Genomic DNA, 19,852 nt, shown 5'->3' with positions numbered 1-19,852 from the left:
GCATCCCTAAAGCGATACACTTTCGTAACTTGGGTGCAGAGATCACTTCTTTCTTTCCGTATTGCCTAAGGCTTCCTGGCTTGGAGGAGGCCTTATCAGGGGCCAGAGGACTTTTACATAACTCCCAACAGGTAGCAAGTTCTCATTCTCTTCCTTTCCTTTTGTCTCTAAAATATTTATTGGTGGACCCCTGGAGAAAATGAATGGGGAAATGTGGTGGTTTTGTACCAGACCCTAAGTTTTCATTTAATATTTAAGATGTTACTGTTTTTTAGGCATATAGCTCTCAGTTATGTCAAGCAAATAATGGTGAAGTATCAGTTTCTGAATGACTCTTGCATGCCGCACAAACAGTTGGACTCAGTGTTTTCAGGAGCAACCAGCAGGGAGTCACCGTCTCCGTCATGCTGTGTTAAAGCAAACGTGCTCAATGGGTGTGGGGTCAATTAATCTGTTTTTCTATTATTGCTGCACAGGCTTTAAAAGAAGATTTCCCTTTAAGCCATGTGATCTCCCCATTCACCAATCAAGAGCGAAGGGAGGGGATGCTTTTAAATCTACTCATCCCATTTGTGCTCACAGTAGGATCTGGAAGCAAAGGTCTGATTAATTTAACTAAAGGAAATTTATTATTGTCTCATTTTCTTAAATGTCAGGTTTCATTTCTCTTTCTTTTTCCCGTGAAGGCCATCACTGAAGTCGGTCTGAATGGTGTAAACAGGGTTACCTTAGGAAATGGATGTTTTTCTTTCTTTACAGTTTAGCTACCCTAGCTCAAGAGTTTCTGCTCCATTTCTTAGAAGACACATTGTATTTAAAATCATTTCAGTACAGTAAAAATCAGGAGACCATTGTTTCTATTAATAAAATGGCATTAACTGAAATACAGTTTGATGCGAATTGACAGGTCAATGAACTTTATAACCTGCCGCTACTGGGTTTAGCAAATCTTGCCACTGCCATTAAATTCCAATATATTTTTATTTCTCTTCCTTCTCGGGGGATTTTTCTTTTAGGAAAGTTTATATCAAATGTAAAGACATTATGATTATTTGAGCAGAATAAAGAAAGGAGATTGAAATGGTAAGCAGAGATTTGGCTAAGAACACAAGCCCTTGGGCTCTGACCATGGAGAAAAACAGTACCAGGACCACTGTTACTGTCCATAGGAGAAGCTGTGCTTTGTGGGGAAACACCTGCATTTCTAGTTTGGAACTGGAAAGAGAGCTGAGTTTTTCTGTGTCTGGTGTGGAAAGTCTACCTTATGACGTGCTTTTCCTTTCACTTCCCTTTTCTCAACTCTGCCCCTCAGATAGCCCATGGCTGGAGCAGCCCGAGGTGCAGCTCTTACTGCAGACAGTCATTAACGTGCTCCTGCCTCCTCGGATCATCAGCACATCCAGGAGCAAGAACTTCATGCTGGAGAGCTCCCCTGCCCACTGCTCCACCCCGGGGGATGTGGGGAAAGACCTGCGCAGGGAAGGGTTGGCAGAGTCCACCAGCCAAGCCGCATACTTGGGTGGGTACTTTCCCCCTCTCCCCTTCTCTCTCTCTCTGTAGACACACAGGTGTGTGTATATGTATGCATGCATGTGTGTGTATATGAATCTACATACGTACTTAGTTATGTTCCACTTTGACTCAAAAAATATTGTTAAAGGCCTCAATCAAGAAAGTATTTAGCCCGGCCGGGCGTGGCTCAGCGGTTGAGCATCGACCTAGGAGCCAAACGATCGGGGTTCGATTCCAGGTCAGGGCACATGCCCGGGTTGTGGGCTCAATCCCCAATCGGGGGCGTGCAGGAGGCAGCTGATCAATGACTCTCTCATCATTGATGTTTCTCTCTCACTCGCTCTCCTTTCCTCTCTCTGAAATCAATAAAGATATCGTTTAAAAAAAATTATAAAAAAAAAAGTATTTAAAGACTCCACTTGAGCAAGTAAGAAGCATCTCCCTTGCAAAAGAGTCTGGTTTCCATCAATATGCGTATGCCAGAAACAAAGTATATTCAGATCTGTGATGCCTAAACTACCTGGTCATTTCTATAAGAGTGCCTGGGCCTGTAAGGAAGACATCTGCAGTAAGAAGTCCTCCTTGCTGACTAAGTATGAGATCACTAATGAGGTTATCGGCAGCTGTTATCAAATTTAGACTCAGTCTAGTGTACAGGACACTGCATTGCACAACTCCTGGGGTTTATTGGCCTGTCATCTATGTGAATGGAGCGCCCCGAGTTGGGCAGTCTGCGTCCTGTGCACCAAGAAATGGGAAGGGGTAGAGTTTTAAATCTGGAAGGATAGACTCAAACATACCTACTGGTCACCTCTGGGGAGCAGTTTAGGGTGGGCTCCGAAAGGGAGCTGAGAAGCGGAAGGACTTTTTTATTTTTAACTTTGTGCATTTCTGCATGGCTTTGATTTTACTTTTAGTAACAGGAATATATTATTTCTATGCTTAGAAGAAAAATATTTGAAAACACTCATGTAACTGATATGCTGGTATTACCAGGAAGCCACTACGACAAAACGTTTGGAAAGAAAAATATTAGCCACACGTCATGTTCATAGCACGTTTTCCCTTTCAATTCTCTGAACTTCTTTGCAATGTGTTTTCAGAAATAGTAGTTAAGTGCACCTCAGAAAGACATTTGTCTTCTTCGATTCGGAGTCAAAACATGTCTCCCTTACAAAGTTCTGTCTTCATGTCAGAACACTCTCGCTCGGGAGTATGTGTACGTCTTCGGAAACATGGAGAGAGTTCAGAAGTTTAGAACCGTTCTGATGCCTGAAGGGCTGTGCGTGGGCAGCTGGGTGCGGGCAGGGCTCCCCGAGGCAGGAGGCTGCCGCTCACCCTTCTCTCTTCCTCGTGCGAAGCCCTGAAGGTGATTCTCGTCTGCTTTGAGAGGCAGCTGGGCAGCCAGTGGTACTGGCTGAGCCTCCAGGTGAAGGAGATGGCCCTGCGGAAGGTGGGAGGCCTGGCCCTGTGGGACTTCCTCGACTTCATCGTGCGGACGCGGATCCCCATCTTCGTGCTCCTGCGCCCCTTCATCCAGTGCAAGGTGCGCTTCTCCTTCCAGTGACAGCCCACGATCGAGCTGCTCCCCAGACTAAGGCAGGGTGACAGCAGCAACGCTCATGGACCTGCTGTAGCTAGTTAGCAGGACCTGTTAATATCGTGCTTGGTGAGGAAACAGCTTAAAGGTGTATCCCAGAGAATCAAATTTCCTGCTAGAAGGACCTTCATAGTCTATAGAACTTTGCCTTCTCCCCACTCCCCCTACCCCCCCAAAAAAGGCTGACCCAGTGGAGTGATCTAGAGAATGTTCTTTCTTCAGTGGCATGACCGAGATCTGACATGAGATAAACACGAGAAAGGTGGGATAGTTAAAGCCTGTATTCCCTCTGGGACCCTCACTATTCTATTTCATTTTATCACAACCAACTATGAAATAGGTGCAGTTATTAGCCCATTTTACAGATGGGGAAATGGAGGACCTGAGAACCTCCTCCTTCCTTTCAGCTTCTGGCCCAACCAGCAGAGAACCACGAGGAGCTTTCTGCCCGGCAGCATATTGCAGACCAGCTGGAGCGGCGCTTCATCCCCCGCCCTCTGTGTAAGAGCTCGCTCATCGCCGAGTTCAACAGCGAGCTCAAAATTCTAAAAGAGGCAGTTCACAGTGGGTCAGGTGAGTGCGAATGGGCTGTTCTTAATTTGTTTGACGAACGGCACTCACGATTTACAGAGCATTCCCCCGTTCAGGTCACCGCTCCTTTTGGAACCACGCATGGGCTGGCCATTTCGGGACACTGGTAGATCTGACCATGTGATCGTTGGCAACAACAAGCAGATCAAGGGGGTATCATCTGGGCATAACTTTACCCCTTTTCTAAACATTGTCTGCAATATTTATTTCAGTAGTTAAGCTCTTTCTTGAATATTTAACTGAGGGAAAGAGAATTTTGAATTCTCGCCTTCATTTTGTTGTTGGAAAGGAGAAGGGGACTCGCATTCATTGGGCATCTGTTCTCTGGGAGGTTATTTCATAGGTGTTATTTCATGGAACCCACACACCTACCTGCACGGTGCATAACTGAGAGTCCACTTAGAGCCTGAGGAAACAGGCTCAGGAGAGGCTAAGGGACGTCCGTGGCAGTGACCACAGAGAGGGGACTTAAAACCGGGTCTGAATGATTGATTATAAAGCCTTTACCTTTTCACAAATTGGAGGGAGAGAGGGTTGAATCAGAACAGGCAGACTAGGAGATACTTTCTTTACATTATTCGAAAGATTTTGTTTGGGAATACATGTTTACTTTTTACAGTAATGATTAACAGCACATTACTGAGAAAGGAAAGGAAATGATCTGCCATTAGAGGGCAGTCAATACCTATAAGTAGACTGTTGCGTGTGTGGCTTTTTCCTTTTATTGTTGCTTGCAAAGAATTAAAGACAGAAATTTTGACAAGTACAATCTTGGTGAAATGTCCACAGGGCCATTCAAATATTCTGCTTTATTATAAAATGGTCTGACATAGAACCTAGGGGGTATTTTGTAAATTGTAATTCCCAGCGAAGGAGAACAGTATTCTGATTTTGATTGTGAGGTTCCTATCAGACAACACATTCATTACTTTTATATGCTTGTGTCAGGTGAGGTATGTTTCTCAGTAAAATCTGCCAAGTTGGGAGCTACAATTCACGTCAAAATTAATTTGCATTCTACCAGCCTTGGAAAATGACACACCATTTCACTGGCCTTTCTTTAAAGATACGAGTGCTCAGGGAGGAGTCTGAAGCAGACTCTTGTTTCCAGGACCCTCACGATGGATTTCCTTTGGTCTCCCCCCTTAGCCTACCAAGGGAAGACGTCCATCAGCACCGTGGGCACCTCCACCTCCGCCTACCGCCTGAGCCTGGCCACAATGTCCCGCTCCAACACGGGCACTGGCACTGTCTGGGAGCAGGACAGCGAGCCCTCCCAGCAGGCCTCGCAGGACACCCTGAGTCGGACCGATGAGGAGGAGGAGGAAAGTAGGTCACCCCACAGAGCCCAGCAGGGGGCGGGGGGCAGGTGGGAGGGGAGGGGCAGGAGGTATGACACAGCCTGGCCACGCAACTGAGGGCTTGGGAAGGATTCCTGCCTTTCCAGCACTTCTCCGTTCTGGTCCCCGGTCATTTTTGCATAAAGGATTTAAAATGGAATTTGGCCGATCCCGTGATTGCTATAGCTTGTTCTTCTATGAATTTCTTGATATCCTGGGTCATTTGGGAGGAATTCAGGCAAAAAGTAAACCTTTGCTTGAAGCTTGTACTTCCCACCAGCTCTCATTTAAATTGTTCTTAGGTAATGAAGGGAGGCGTTTATTTCCCTTTGTCCTGGCCACTTTGCTTAGAGGGCCGATCCCCTTACATGAGCCCATTGGGCAAGGAAAAGTGAGCGATGCTTACGTTCAGGACTTAGACCAGTCGGCTGCACCACCTGGGATGTGAACCAGCAGGCTGTCTTGAAGGATTACCACCCAAATTTGAGTTAAGAGTGTCCAGTGACTGAAGCAGCCCAGGAGCTTCCAATGCATATGCTTAAGATTTGGCGTTATGAAGTGAGGGAGCCTGGTAAGGTAGGGTGGGGTTCTTTTCCCCCATTTTTATTTTTACATTATTCTATGTTCAGATGTACAGCAAAGTGAGTAGGAGTAGGCTTTAAAGAGTAAAGGTGAAAGGTTCCATTAAATGACAGTGTCAATGATTTTTAAACTTTGCATTGGTTATTTTCCGAGTGTGTTTTAAACACACTCTGATACAACACTGATAGCGAATGTGCTGTCAGTGCCTTGAGAATGGAAACGAAATCTAAATCTTCACTCAGAGCCCCTTCAGAGCAAACAACAAGCCCCACTGTGAACTACATTACAGAGGGAATGGGAGCTGAGGGTAGAATTTTAATTAATTAAGATGAATGAAAGTATTTTAACGCCCTACTGGAGCTGGATGTGTAGGAAAGAAATGAATGCTTCCTCAAAACACGAATCAGCAATGTTAACAGATTTAATTTCAGGGTTAATCAGATAACAGGGAAAATCATGTTGTCCTGCATCCAACTGAGAGATACACTTGCTTCTAAAGAACCCTGACCACTGCTCATGGAAATACTCCTGAAATTGTAATGAGGGAAATCTTGGGGTGGGGGGAAACACGAAGAAAACAAAACAAGAGAGACAGGATCAGCAGTTTGGATATTTAAGTCCTAGTAATAGTTCAGAACTTAAATCAATGCTTGAGGTAGACTCCCAGCAGTTTTTTTTTTTTTTTTCTTTTCCAATGATGGAAAACAAAACCTATCTTTAGAAGAGCTAAATATGTTTTGCAGCTAGCCTTATGAATGAGTGGATGACTCAAGCAATAGGAAGGAGCTCGGGAGTAGACGTAGAGAAGACATAAACAGAGATACCGTTGACCAAATGCACCACTCAGATACCAAAGAGTGTGCAATATTTGCTAATATTCTGCTCTCAGACACCACAGTCATCCCAATGAAAACAGGGTTGCTAACAAATGTTGTCGTGTGACTGTGATGCGAGTATGTATGAATTGGGGTATGGAAGCTAGGTGGTTGAGTGCTTTGGATTAAACTGTTTGTTCCTTTAATCGTCCACCCTGTATTGAGACCTAGCAGGAGCAAGATAAGAAACACAGAAGTGTGAGAAAGGCATGTTCTCTGCCCCCTAAGGCCTTAGAGGCCTTGTAGAGGAGATGACGTTTTCTATAATGGAGGAGTGGAAGGCAGCACATCATTAATCACCAAACTGTACTGAGGGAGTAAGTGTTAAGGGATTTGTGAGTTTGAATGAGGGGGAGAAAAGTCCATGGGATCTGGGGAGGCCTTTGACTAGCTTACTCTACCCTACCAAGTTTTTCATGATTTTTAAGGCACATTTGCTTGTTTGCTTCTCTGTACACGGGCACCTAAACCAGAATCAACTTCAAAGTCATTATATAGCAAACTTAAACGTCTAGCACTTTTCGTATTCACTGTCTTGGTTAAAGATAAGTTTCATTAGAAATATGACCACTTACGGTATTTTAAATAAATGATGTCAGATGACCTTAGATGGTAGCAAAAGTTCACCAAAGCCTATGTTAAACAAAATATGTTTACTGTCCAGTGACAAACATTAGCTCACTTAGAATCAGGTCACTTTCTCATAAATACTGTGCTAAAGTTAACTTTCATATGGATTTGAATACACTGATTTCTGCTTTTATGGAGAAAACAAGACTACATGCTTAAAACTTAAAATTTAGGTTAAAATGAGCATTTATTTATGGACTTTTAGGTTTTCAAAAACATTTTTTCAAAAAAATATCTGAAGTAATCTTTCCCTCATCAGTTTAAAAAATCATTAAATGTACTGAATGTAGTGTTTGACTATCAATGAGATGTACTTGACTCTTTCAATTACAAAGGCCCTTATTGAACTAATTCTGATGTTTAAAAAATTATAGTCCATCTTTTCTGAAATCTTTAATTTGCAGATGCCCCTTGACTTTCACAAATAATCTACTTGTAAAAATGGACAAGAAGTCTATTTCATGAAGACTCTTCAAGAGTGGGAGATGTGTGGATGTGAAGAATTGTTATTTGTCCCTTTGTACAAATTAAAAACTAAGAACCTAAAGGTCTTTTCTGTTTCTAAGATGGAGATACTTTTATATAGGTTTATTGCAGCTGTTTTCCTCACCCAAAGGAAGGAAGCAGTCACTTTAACTTGCAGTTCTATTTCCATTCTCAAGGTGACAATGTTCAGTAACTCTAGAGGTGAAACTGTTGAAGCCTCAGTTTTTATACAAATAGGGAAAAGTTTCTTAAGACCCCCTAAGGTCTTAGTTTAGTTCAGTTTTTTTAATTTATCTTTATTGTTGAGAGTATTATAGATGTCCCCTTTTTTCCCCATTGACCCCTTCTATCCCGCACCCAAACCCGGACCCCAGGCCTTCACCACACTATATTTAATCTGTACAAAGGGACAAATGATAATTTAGCTTTAGAGAACATCGTAAGGTTGTCTTCATGCCAAGGATGGAACCCACATGCAAATTTGGTTTGGGTTTTCTGATCAGGGTCATGGTTTTATAACACCGCACTCTCCTGCCTCTTTCAGATGACTCTGTGAGCATGCCCAGTGTGGTAAGTGAACAAGAAGCTTACCTCCTGAGCGCCATTGGAAGGAGGAGGTTCTCCAGCCACGTCTCTAGCATGTCTGCACCTCAGGCTGAGGTGGGCATGCTACCCAGCCAAAGGTAAAGAGCCATGGATATCTTATACTCTGCGTTTGAGGGAAAGGTAGAAATTCTGAATATTCACTCCTGTTATTCTGAAAAGGCTGAAAGGGAAGCAAACAGTCAGTGTTTTTATGTAGACCATTCAACAAAAGACTTTTCAACGAGGGTTGTACAGGCAGCAATTAGCAGAGAGTTTTCTAAGCCAGGCCTGAAGAAGGGATTTCAATTTCTGATCCATGCATCCTTTCTCCTTAAAAAAATTTCCATAAATAGATACGTGGTCTTCTTTCAAATGACATTCTCATCTTTCAGATATATAATTAGCTACGCTAATAATGAGTGCCTGGCAAGTGTATAGGGCTAGCTTGATACGTTTGGTAGAGTTTAGACTTCCAGTATGTCATCTGTATTTAGTTGGAGGTAGTGATGCTTAACTATGCAGAAAAGAATTTATGCTACTATGTGTGACCTTGGACAGGTCATTTAACAAGAGCCCACAGTTTTCTCCTCTGCAAAATGAGGAGGTTGGCTAAAACATTTGTTAAGTAACTTCTCTATAGTTCAGTGGTTCCATGACTAAACCCTTTAAAACGTCTTGTTTGGTATTTTTGCTTCCTAAGAGTATACATTAAAAACTTCCTTTATACATAGAAAACAATCTGATGTAAGAGTCAAAACGTCTATTTCAGAGCCAATGATATTTTTACTCAACGAGCTGAATTATTTCCAAGTATTGGCCTTATTCATGTGTTTTCTTCTGGTTGCAGTTTATTTTTAATACCCATAGATTCAATGTGGTATAATTCATACGTGAAAAATAATAAAAATCGGGGGACATTTTAATGTTCCAATAAAATCACTTTATACACAGAAATAATTATCCTGTACCAAATCCTTTAGCAAATACAAATAGTTCATGAACTATACAGATGAAATAAAATCTGTGAAATAAAGCCTAACTTTGAACAATATCAAAACATAGGGGGAAATGATAAAAGATTAATAAGTAAATTGTATACTTGTAAAGAAAGCAGTATTTTATGTACTATTTATTACAAAAATTGATAATATATAAGGGTTACTGTTATTGTAAGAGATTGTTTTATCTATCATTGGTAATTTACCTTTGAAAAGGAAGTCTTACGATAAGATATGTGAACAAAATCAGAGCCAAAATATAAAAATGCCCTAAAACAAGACAGAAAGTCATATAAGCAGTTATTGGTAACTCTCAAAATTTTTAATTGTTAGCAATGTGCAAGGTTCCATCAGGAACAAAAGAAAACTATCAATTTACTTTTAAGTTTTATTTAAATTAGGGGATTGTAGGAATTTAAGATAGAGGTTTTTGTTGTTGTTATTTACCTAAGATAACCAGGTCATAAACTCCCCTCGTACTTATCTATTAAGGGGTCAACTCCTTTCCGGGGAGAAAATTTGTTTTATTAGGGATATACTAGAAATCCAGAAAAATAATCTAATGAAACCCTTTGAGCTTGAGTCATGTTTTAGAAGGCTAGTGGAGGTGATAACGTCTATGTACATTAGGGAGAGGGGGCCCTTCCTGGGCACAGAGGCTATTTACACAGTGTCCTAGATTAAACGATTCTTTGGAGGCAGGCACTCCAGTTTTCCAGTTTTCTAAATGGTTTAACAAGTATTTATTGAGTGCCTTGTGGGTGCTTATTAGCTCAGTGCTAGGCAGGGAAGGAAAGAAAGATAAAGTAAGACCCAGTTTCTGTTCACAAATCCCCAAATCAGCTGCATCCAAATAAATCAATAAACTCTATACTCCTTCTTTCACCAAGCTGACAGATTTCTTCTTTGCCATTTACGATTCAGTCACTAAAGGACGGGGGAAGGAGGTAAATGCAGTTCCATGTGCACGGTTCAGGGTTACCTTTCTTCCACTTGTCTGCTTGCATTTTCATTGCAAAATTAGCAGCAGAAGTTGGGTTCTTTCTTTGCTTTTCTTAATGGCATCAGTCCCAAGAGTTTGACTGTGGACGTTTATGGTAAGTGGTTTCTGTGTGATCATGTCACAGCACACAAGAAAGAAGCAGGATCCTGGGCAATGAAACAACACGTACACACGACAGATTAAAAATAAAAACCACCCAGCCAAATGGTTACCAAAGGAATGATAGTTTCATCTTGTACAAACTCATTCTGCAAAGTGTTTCAGAGCTCATGCTTTTATTTGGAGCTCATTTTAAGTCCCAACTCTTGACCAATAAGTAAATAACCCCTCTGAGAGTCGTCTTCATCCGAAGTCCCTCCTCCCCCGTTGCCTCGAGTCCTATGTCTTGACAAACCCAGCACAAGGTGAAATGGTTGACTGCCCTTTCCCTTCCTTGTTCTGTTAAATTTATTATTTTTAGTTCTTGGAAGCAGAAAATTGCATGCCTTTTTTCCTTTTTTCTTTTATTTGTTTGCATTTTCTTTCCCTAAATGCTTCATCTCCCTACCCCTCCTGCAGTGAACCTAATGTCCTCGATGACTCCCAGGGCCTGGCCGCCGAAGGCAGCCTCTCTAGGTACAGTGTCAATGCTACCTGTCTATTGGTGTCTGTGCTGGGAAACTAGCTGTTCCCTGTCTCCTCCGTCTCTCTGTCTCCTCTAGCCCGTCTTGATATCTATTTCCATTTCTTGCCCTTTGTTGCTCATGAACACACAAGCCTGGAAGTCAAAGGTGTAGCCCCTTCAGCTACAGAGCCCAATCACAAATGGCCTCAAAAGCTTACTAAAAAAGAAAAATCTATGGAGTTCTTTCAGGGGCTTGCCCCATGGACATCTAAAATGTTCGATATGCCAAATATTAAATTTATGCCATCTAACCATTCCTTCTCACACTCATATTCCTTAAGAAATGTTGTTCAGAAGCCAGCCAATACAACTCTCCATCATCAGGAACCCCTTTTTCAACCAAGACAGGTCTTTTAGCTAATACCATGGATGGTAAGAAGATAATGATGTCATACCAAGAGTAGCAATGTAGATACAACTTATGTAATTCCCTCTCTTGGATGCATGCATGCTTAGGCTATTAGAGCAGCTTGCTCAAACAACACTTATGTAAAGAATGTCTGTCCCAGCACAAAGATGACTCCAGAACTTGCCATGAAATAGCAGACACAAACATTTCTTGGTAAGTAAGAGAAGTTTATGGCGCAAACAATATAAAGTCTTGGCTATTGGTTTAAAGCTTCGGAAAGGGGGACTGCACCTTTAACACTCAGATATACCACGTCAAACATTCCTAATCTTGTGCTGTTGATTCACACCTCTCAACTAATCCTCATTAAGGGAAATGCTTCTTGTTCATTCTAAGAAGGCCTTTGTTCCATCTCCAGAGAAAACATTCCCTTTCAGGTTTGCGTTACCGAGTGAGTACAATCTACCTGTGTTTATTGCTTTATCACAAAGATGAGGAAATGTTGAGAGGCCGTTCCGTGACAGGTTGTCCTTTGTTTTTCTTTGCATCTTGTACAGATTTCACATTTTCTTCTACAATTGAAAATGAGAAATTTTATCCATCATCAGGTGTATCTTTTTTTTTTTTTTTTTTTACTGGACCCATAATTCATGACATTCATTTGTGTTTGCGAGCCCTTACCTTGACAGATCAGTCTCTTATAGGTGGTAAATCTGGACCTGCCACACAGTGCAGACTTAATTCCACTATCAAGAGCTTTGGGGATGAGCAAAAACCAAACAGTCCTCAAGACGGTTTCCCTTCATTGTTCACAGCATTCGAAGAGATCAGAACCATGTCTAGCACCGTGGCCACTGCCTTCAAAGAATGCATTTCTTAAATGCTTCATACTACACATCAGACAGGAGAACTTAGATTAGAAGATAATGTCAGTGGCCTCTTGAGAAGAGAAAGTGTTAAATTAGCCTTCCACTTGGCCAACTTTGAGGGCTTTTCTAATTAGGCCAAATGCTACTCCTGTTAAATAAAGTACTAGTCCAGGGTTGGTGAGAGAAGACAGGGATTTGAATGGCTTGCTGTAAACTCTCGGACACATTTGGCCCTCTCTGGCAGGATCAGGGTTCAAATGACTGATTTGGAGTTCTCTAACCCAATCCAATCTGCCCCAGGTCCAGTGTCCATAGGAATAAACCCACATTCTTGCTACATGAGATTGGCTCAAAGCCAAAGCTGTAGATGTTATCTACAACTGAATTAGCCGTCATGCTGGGACTTTGATGGTTGCTTTAAGCCAACTATTGTTGATCTGTTCTCATAGCCCATGTGTTTTAGTTCTGGGTGCAACCTAGTCACTCCGATTCAGTTGTGGTCCTTAAGAAACTGGAAGATGAGGCATTCCCTCTAGATGCTAACTAATTCTATTAAAGCAGAGGCCTTCCACCAGCCGGCAGCACACCCACCTTTGCCATACACTGCAAGTCGTATCTCTTGAACTTCATCATGTCATCAAGTTCTCTTTGGAGGAGAGGAACTTTTGGCATTTACTAAGAGGTGGGATAAAACAGGATATACACTTGTTATAGTTGGTTTGCAGCCTTCTTATTTGGGGCATGAAACTTCTCTAAGCTGCAGACTCTTAAAGTCTTAAATCACGTTTGGCACACACCTGAGCACTCAGGATAAAAAACACACCCAAAGTAGTTGTAAGGAAAGTCTAGCACCAAAGCTTAAAGAATAGCAGGAAGCATGTCTAAGGGAGAGTCATAAAGCCAGTTCCTTCCTACAGTCCCCATATTTTGGTTAATTTTCTGGGGATTTGCTTTTGAAAGAGCACTTGTTTTAGGCAAAGTGGGCAAGGTCATCTGAGGGCTAAATGAGGAAGAGGCCAAGATAACCTGATGAAGAGATGGAAAAAAATAACAATTTTGCAGACTTTTTGAAAAGTTCTAAGATTTTTTTTTTAAACCTGTGCTAGCTGACTTCTTTTAAAGATTCATGACTAGAAATATCAACCTGTTAGAAGCATTATTCTGTGGAGAAAAGATTCCTTATTTTTAGAAATTAATAAATTGAAATCATATTCCATGGAAGAATTCTCTTCTGATAAGAATGTTGCTCTTAGAGGTATAGAAATTCACTGGGACTGTTCCCTCCCTGTGCCCACCCCCAAATACACACACCATGGACCATAGTTCCCTCTCCAGAAAAATAGTCAAGCACTCAAGCCTGGATGTTTATACTTGAGAATTAGATTTTGTTTGGACATATTAGAAGATTTTAAAAGGCAGGAATTGATAATTAACTCAAATTTTTTTAAAAAAGACTTTACACTATTTAATTCCATAAGGATAATTTTAATCACAGTGGAAAATAAGAATGTAGTTCAAGTTTGAACAAGATCTATAGTCTGGGTGAGACAAAATAAAAATAACCTATTTAGTAGATCCATCTCATGGTCATCCAAATTTTCAAAGTATAAAGAAAAAACTTAAAACCACCTTCTTATGTAGCTGAGAATTAATGACCAAGAAAATGTGTGTGTGATATACAGATACAGACTTTGTCACTGCTAGATCAGTTCTTGTGTGACGTCTAAGATCCAAATTATTCTCTCTTTTTAATCTGATTCAAGCCTCTAATCTCTAAGTTCTATGGTATTTAAAACACATTTTCTTGGATGTTGTGGAGGCTGAGTAAATTTTAAGCAATAATATTTTACTGGAAAGGGAAAAGCAGGATTTTGTTTATTCTTGAAGTCCCTGTCCTCTGCAAGTGCTTTATGGCTCCTTGGGGCTGATTTTATTCATCCCCAGGGCAATTCTTCAGAGTAAATGGCTATGCTCTGTGTTCCACCTCTAGATTTCTCTAACCACATTAAAACTGAAACTACAAATTCAGATTAAAGCAATAAAAATACTTCATTTTCTATGTGCCAGTCTCCTCACCCAGGGTTTCCACTTAAAATTTTAATTTATAGAATATATTTCAATCCATAAACTTTTTGGTAATTTGAGATGAGTGATAAGAATTTTTATTTTATTACTGAATGGCCCCTTGTTTGCCTATCTTTTAAGAAATACCATTAGGTATATATCTCATTAGAGAATACATATATATTTACACACTACAATCCAGCCATCATGCTGAAACAAGGGAAAAGAGGTACTCTGTGCCAAAATTGTCCTTCTAACATTATCTAAATTTCCCTAGCTTATAAATGCCTTCCTTCCATTTTGAGGAAGATGTCTTTGTTTTTTGTACACAGTTGAGTCTCACCAGTTCTGCTAAGCCCCAAGCATCGGCTTCTCTAAAATCCAGATCGTGCTATGGTTTCCCACTGTGATGTTTTCAGTGACTAAAAATACAAAGGATGATTTTAGCTTTGACTTAGAAAGTTTTATTTGCTACTACCTTTATTGTGTTGCCCTTTTATTTAGGAAAACAGTAGAAATCAGCCATTTCTCATTCCCAAGATTAAAAATTTCAGGAGACCGGTTTTCTATGGAGGGGTGCTTAGGGCCAACACCTTGGTCTTTTCCTGGTTAGTTTTAGTATCACACACGTATGGTCACACATAGAAAATCCTACAGATGACTGAAAGAGTACACCATGTGGAAAGAAGCTAAATTGGACTATGTTTTATATGGGACTCCAATTTGACACAGACCCCAAAACAGAAACATGTTCTGCATAAGTAATTTTTATTATTAACTTCTCCTAACTGCACACAGTTAAGCCAGACTTTGCTGTCCCAGACATAAACATGTTAGCATTACATTTTTAGGGAGAATTTAGCTGGGATATTCCTCCAAGGATATGCTCTACAAATTCACCTTTGATGTGCGCATTCCATGGATGAAATGCTACATCATTTACATAGAACAGCTACTTTCTATTTCTTAGAAAGACGCCTCTCTATCCATAGAGAAAATGTTGATGCTTATTACGATCCTCCCTTGGAATTATCATCATGAAATTACCATTACGTTTTGACATTTGACACTCTCTGAGTGATGTGTATTTCTTTTCTTGCGCCATTTTTCCCTCACACTCTCAGATTACTGAATGAAAAGAGACAAGTGGACTGCCTCGATTTCATTTTCTCTGCCCAATTATTATCAAAACATTTGATTGCCCACTCCCTTTTAGTGTTCTAAAAGCAATAAACTCACTACAGATATCAAATGTAAAACAAGGAAGCATGCTGTACACATTCCTCTTCATGCTCAAGCCATCTTACATCAGCTAACCTTTTCTCTGCCTTCCCGGGAGGCAGGTGGTAAGTACTCACCTCCCTTTATGGCTGAGGGAACTGAGGGAACGTTTGGATGTCAATGAAGGCTCCATTCCAATGAAAGCTTTGCTTGGTATTTGGGAGAAACTTGTTTCTACTTTTGCGCATGTGGTAATTGAATACTCTTTCCAACTTAAGACACATGTTAAAATGTATAATTAATAAGGAGATGTCATTTCAAACATGCCAGCAACGTAGTCTGGACTGCTTTCCAGAATTGACTGCATTGTTCCTTTGGGGTGATCTTCTGTCTTTCATAGCAAGATCATAATTATGGTACAAGGTCATATATGTATAAAAGTAATGTACACTGCTCTTTTGGACTTGATATTTAGGAGAATAAGAAAGTTCTAAAAACATCTGTTTGGGGTACTCCTTACAGAACTTTGCATTATCTATCCCAAATGGTCTAATTATGATATAATTACATCCTTACTTCATAAAAGCTTTGATAAACTCCATTTGGGAATCATTGGTTTTCTTCTAGTGGAAATATAAGACTTTTTTAAAGTGACAGATGTTCCTGTGTCGACCAAGTCATGATTAACCAGTTGTTAATACAACAGGGGAAACATCTGACTGTCCATCTAGATACCAATTTCTCTCCCTACAATGGCTGCTGGGCATTTAGATAGCTCATTAAAATGAAAATGAATGAATATAGTCTCTCTCTCTTTTTCCCGGACAGTTGCTGACTCTGGATTCCTCTGTGGAGTATTTTACTCTAAAAACTATTTCTAGATGACTCTCCTTTTGCAAAGGCAAAGCAGGAATTAATTACCCATAAACCAAATAATCACATTGGCATCATCCACAGGATTACAACGTTCTCTGGGGCATAATACATTTCCTTTTTTCACCCCCACTGCCATTATAAACACCTATTATACATGCATGCAGAATGATAAGGGATCATGGGCCCATGACAGTTTTTCCAGCTTCACCCAACACTAAAATAGTGACCACTACCAGTAGTCATTTCTGCATATAAAATACACACATACACAGCAAATTTGGGGGGAGCAGGTTGTTGCTTTTATAAACTGCATGATATGTCTGAGTGCAGCTACTTGACATTAATAATTTCTCTTCTGAGTTTTACTGACAGATTACTTTGCCAGCCTTTTAAATCTAAAACCAATTTTTTAAAAAACACTTGTCTGCCCATGTGACTATTTGTTTACTCAGTAGTCACAGAGACTTCAGGCTGCAAACATGTGTTGAATGTACCCCTTCACCCAAATGAATTCTGTGTCTGATGTGTTTGATATTCGTCCATCTTACTTTCATTTAAATTGAAATTTTCAAAAAGGTGTTCCCATCCATGTGGTAGAGTTGTTTGTGTTTGTTTGTCACCACCTTTATCCCTCCCCTGGGGAAAAAAATTGAGATTAGAATATGACATCTTGAACCTTTTGGTGGTTTCCAAACCAGGGGTGTGATCGAACCGATGTTTTGCTGAATGATAGATATGGCATCCGTGATTGAAAAGAGAATCTCAATTTTGGCAGCTTGGGGCTACAAGGCCTCGTCTTCCCTCCCAAGCCTTTCAAAACTCCCATCTCAGGGGTTCGTTCCCAAACTTCCTTCAAAGATCGTGGTATCTTTGAAGTGACTGTTTCATGTAAGTGGTTTGGGCTCACACCCACCCAAGGATGGTCTTCTGTGTTGTCTCCAGATACACTGACACTGTTGGTGCTTGACAGGGTGGCAAGCGTGCAGAGCGAACCTGGCCAACAGAACCTCCTCATTCAGCAGCCGCTGGGGAGGAAGAGGGGCCTGAGGCAGGTAAGCAGACCCGAGACGGGCAGGGGAGCCACCCAGGAAATGGGAGCTCTACTCAATTCTGAATGTCTGTGCATATTAAGATTATATTTTGCCTTCTTGCCACCCAACATAAGCAGACCAGAGCAAATTTAAAACACGGTAAGTGCTTGAGCCATCTGAGAGATTTTAGCTTCTCTCTTAGCTCATCAGCAATGCTGATTACTTAGTGGAGTGAGTGGGCCTACCCTTCTATTTATTCCCTACACAGAAACTTCTTTTCCCAGCCAAACTCATGACCCCGGAAGATTTGGAATAAAGTTGATTTTCGTAGAGAGGCATAGACACGGTTGTCTTTCCTTCCTCATTTCAAGATGAATGATACAAGTTAAACTGAAACCAAAGTAAAAATGATCTTTACGAATTTCCTTAGGCGAGTTACCTTTACATTACTCTCTAAATGAAAATTGAAACAAGACTTTGCACTGTTACTTTGGTGGGGGCATCCCAGCATTGATTTGGGCACCAGACACTTCTCCAATATCTGAGGTTTTTTGCATCAACCTCCTCTTGAGAGGTTGCATATGTTCAACTGCAACTTTTAGATGAACAAAGACCAATCTGTAAGCAAGAATTATTAGTTTTGTATCCTAAAATTCACTGAAATTCTCCCGTTGGGTATTTTAAATTATATTAGTGTTCTTAGGATATACAAAGGAGTACTAATTAGGAGATAGAATTGTTTAAAGGGGATGCCAGAATCAAATACTTGTAGTCAAACATACAGAAAGAAGTTTCCCAGCTACAAACGCAAGGAACAACCATGAGTCCACAGAGACCACAGCGTAAGGAATAAACCATAGTCAGAATCCTCGGAGCACACTGTTTTCTCCCCGGCAGTTAGACCCTTCTTAGCAGCTTCATTCTGTCCATTTTTTCTTTAGCTAAGACGTCCTCTACTGTCACGTCAGAAGACTCAGACTGACTCCAAAAACCGCCATGGGGCTCGGCTGTCAACCACCCGGAGGAGCATTCAACCTAAAACGAAGCCGTCTGGTGAGGCCTCCTGTGTCCCTTCTGATTATACCATTGACACAACTCACCCGGGTAAGCCCGCAGAAACTCATGCAGACAAGCACCACTTTGGGAAGACACTAGGATCAGGGAAGAAGTTTCCCAGAAAATTTTAGTGGCTTTTTTTCTTCTCACCTTTCCCAACCCCCATCCCTACCCTCAAGAACCTAAAGAAATGGAAAAGTCCAAGGTAAACTATAAATGCTATGAGATTTGACTATAGAAGGTTGTGTTTTCTTTACCTGAGCCAGGGACTGGGTTTGTTATACATCTTATTGAAGACAAAGAAATGATCGATAATGGGGACTTTTAAGTCCTGTTGACAATTGTTATGAGTGATGATCATGTTCACCTAATGCTCTATGCAAATCCTGTTTTTAGGCCGTTTATGTAAAAATGATTTTTCTACCCAAATCCTACTTTTTATAAGAAGATGAAATCAAAATATATACATAATAGTCAAGTATGCTTTCATTTATTAATAAACCAGCAATGTTTTTACTAAGAAAAGACAGGAGACACTGGTTAACGCGAATTAAGCACTGACTACGTATTTCCCCTCTATTTACTGCTTTACTTCTGACCTGCAGCGGATCAGAAACGATCTGTGACCTTCATTGAGGCTCAGCCAGAGCCTGCAGGTGCCCCAACAGACACACTTCCTGCCACAGTCCAGCCACAAGGCTGCAGCCCAGCTCCATCTGGGAAACCAGAAGGAATGGACAGACCAGTCCTCACATCTTCCCCGGCCATTGTTGTTGCTGATCTTCATAGCCTGTCTCCCAAGCAGGTGAGGGCGCCAGAGAAACAGGCAAGGCTTGCTCCCCGCATACTTCTGTCTAGGAACTACTTGGATATGCAAATTTATTTCATATAATTTAAGTCTGGGTCTGTAACATTTTGTTAGCCAGGCAGACAATGGTCCTATCATCATGAAACAGAAAGTCTGTATCGGGTAGATGGCCATGAATATATTTACTTAAGGAGCAATAAGAGAAGTCTTGGTATTCTTTATTATGATAAACCTAAGAGAAAATATTACACAGCTAAAATAACCATTGAAAACCATATATAATATAAAGACAGTTCAGTTTTTTAGAAGTTACCAATTCACATGCAGCCTTTAAATATAGAGCCTTCTTTTTCCTCATTGTTTTGATGTTTTCCTTCTTTTGATTTTTATAAATGAATTTCAGTTTCTTCTCATGTGTATCTAAAGAAAGCTAAGGGGTAATATTATTACTGTATACCCTTGTGCAGTCTTTAATGGTTAAAGAACACTGCAGCACCATGATTTCATTTATCTTTACAGTCTACAAGGTAAACGGCAAAAATTATGCTCACGCAACAGGCTGGAAAACTGAGGCTTAGAAAGAAGGAAGGGTCTCACACGTAACAAAGGCTAGCACTGGGACTAGCCTTGAAATTCCCTGTCCTGTTAAGGCCGGACAACATTTTTGATACTCCTCCCGAGCACCCATTCTGACTTTCCCTGACATTACGGA

General features: G+C 40.8%; 1 protein-coding gene across 5 annotated transcripts in view; it reads left to right on the top strand.

The window, feature by feature from the left end:
- UNC80 (unc-80 homolog, NALCN channel complex subunit) overlaps positions 1-19,852 on the top strand; it is a 163,405-nt gene that overhangs the window by 139,598 nt on the left and 3,955 nt on the right. For 4 of the 5 annotated variants that reach the window (XM_081143315.1, XM_081143314.1, XM_081143316.1 and 1 more), the window contains 10 exons: positions 477-600; positions 1,313-1,519; positions 2,874-3,058; positions 3,520-3,685; positions 4,853-5,032; positions 8,161-8,299; positions 10,761-10,817; positions 17,216-17,297; positions 18,218-18,329; positions 18,938-19,137. In XM_081143315.1, coding sequence (XP_080999441.1) covers positions 477-600; positions 1,313-1,519; positions 2,874-3,058; positions 3,520-3,685; positions 4,853-5,032; positions 8,161-8,299; positions 10,761-10,817; positions 17,216-17,297; positions 18,218-18,329; positions 18,938-19,137 — 1,452 coding nt within the window. The remainder of the gene's footprint in view (positions 1-476; positions 601-1,312; positions 1,520-2,873; positions 3,059-3,519; positions 3,686-4,852; positions 5,033-8,160; positions 8,300-10,760; positions 10,818-17,215; positions 17,298-18,217; positions 18,330-18,937; positions 19,138-19,852) is intronic. The other variant, XM_081143317.1, reaches the window with a different exon arrangement.

This window comes from Miniopterus schreibersii (genome assembly GCF_964146895.1).
Source record: "Miniopterus schreibersii genome assembly, chromosome: 7".
Lineage (NCBI taxonomy): Eukaryota > Metazoa > Chordata > Mammalia > Chiroptera > Miniopteridae > Miniopterus > Miniopterus schreibersii.
Note: the sequence above shows the minus strand (reverse complement) of the source record. Positions and strands in the feature narration are given on the sequence as shown.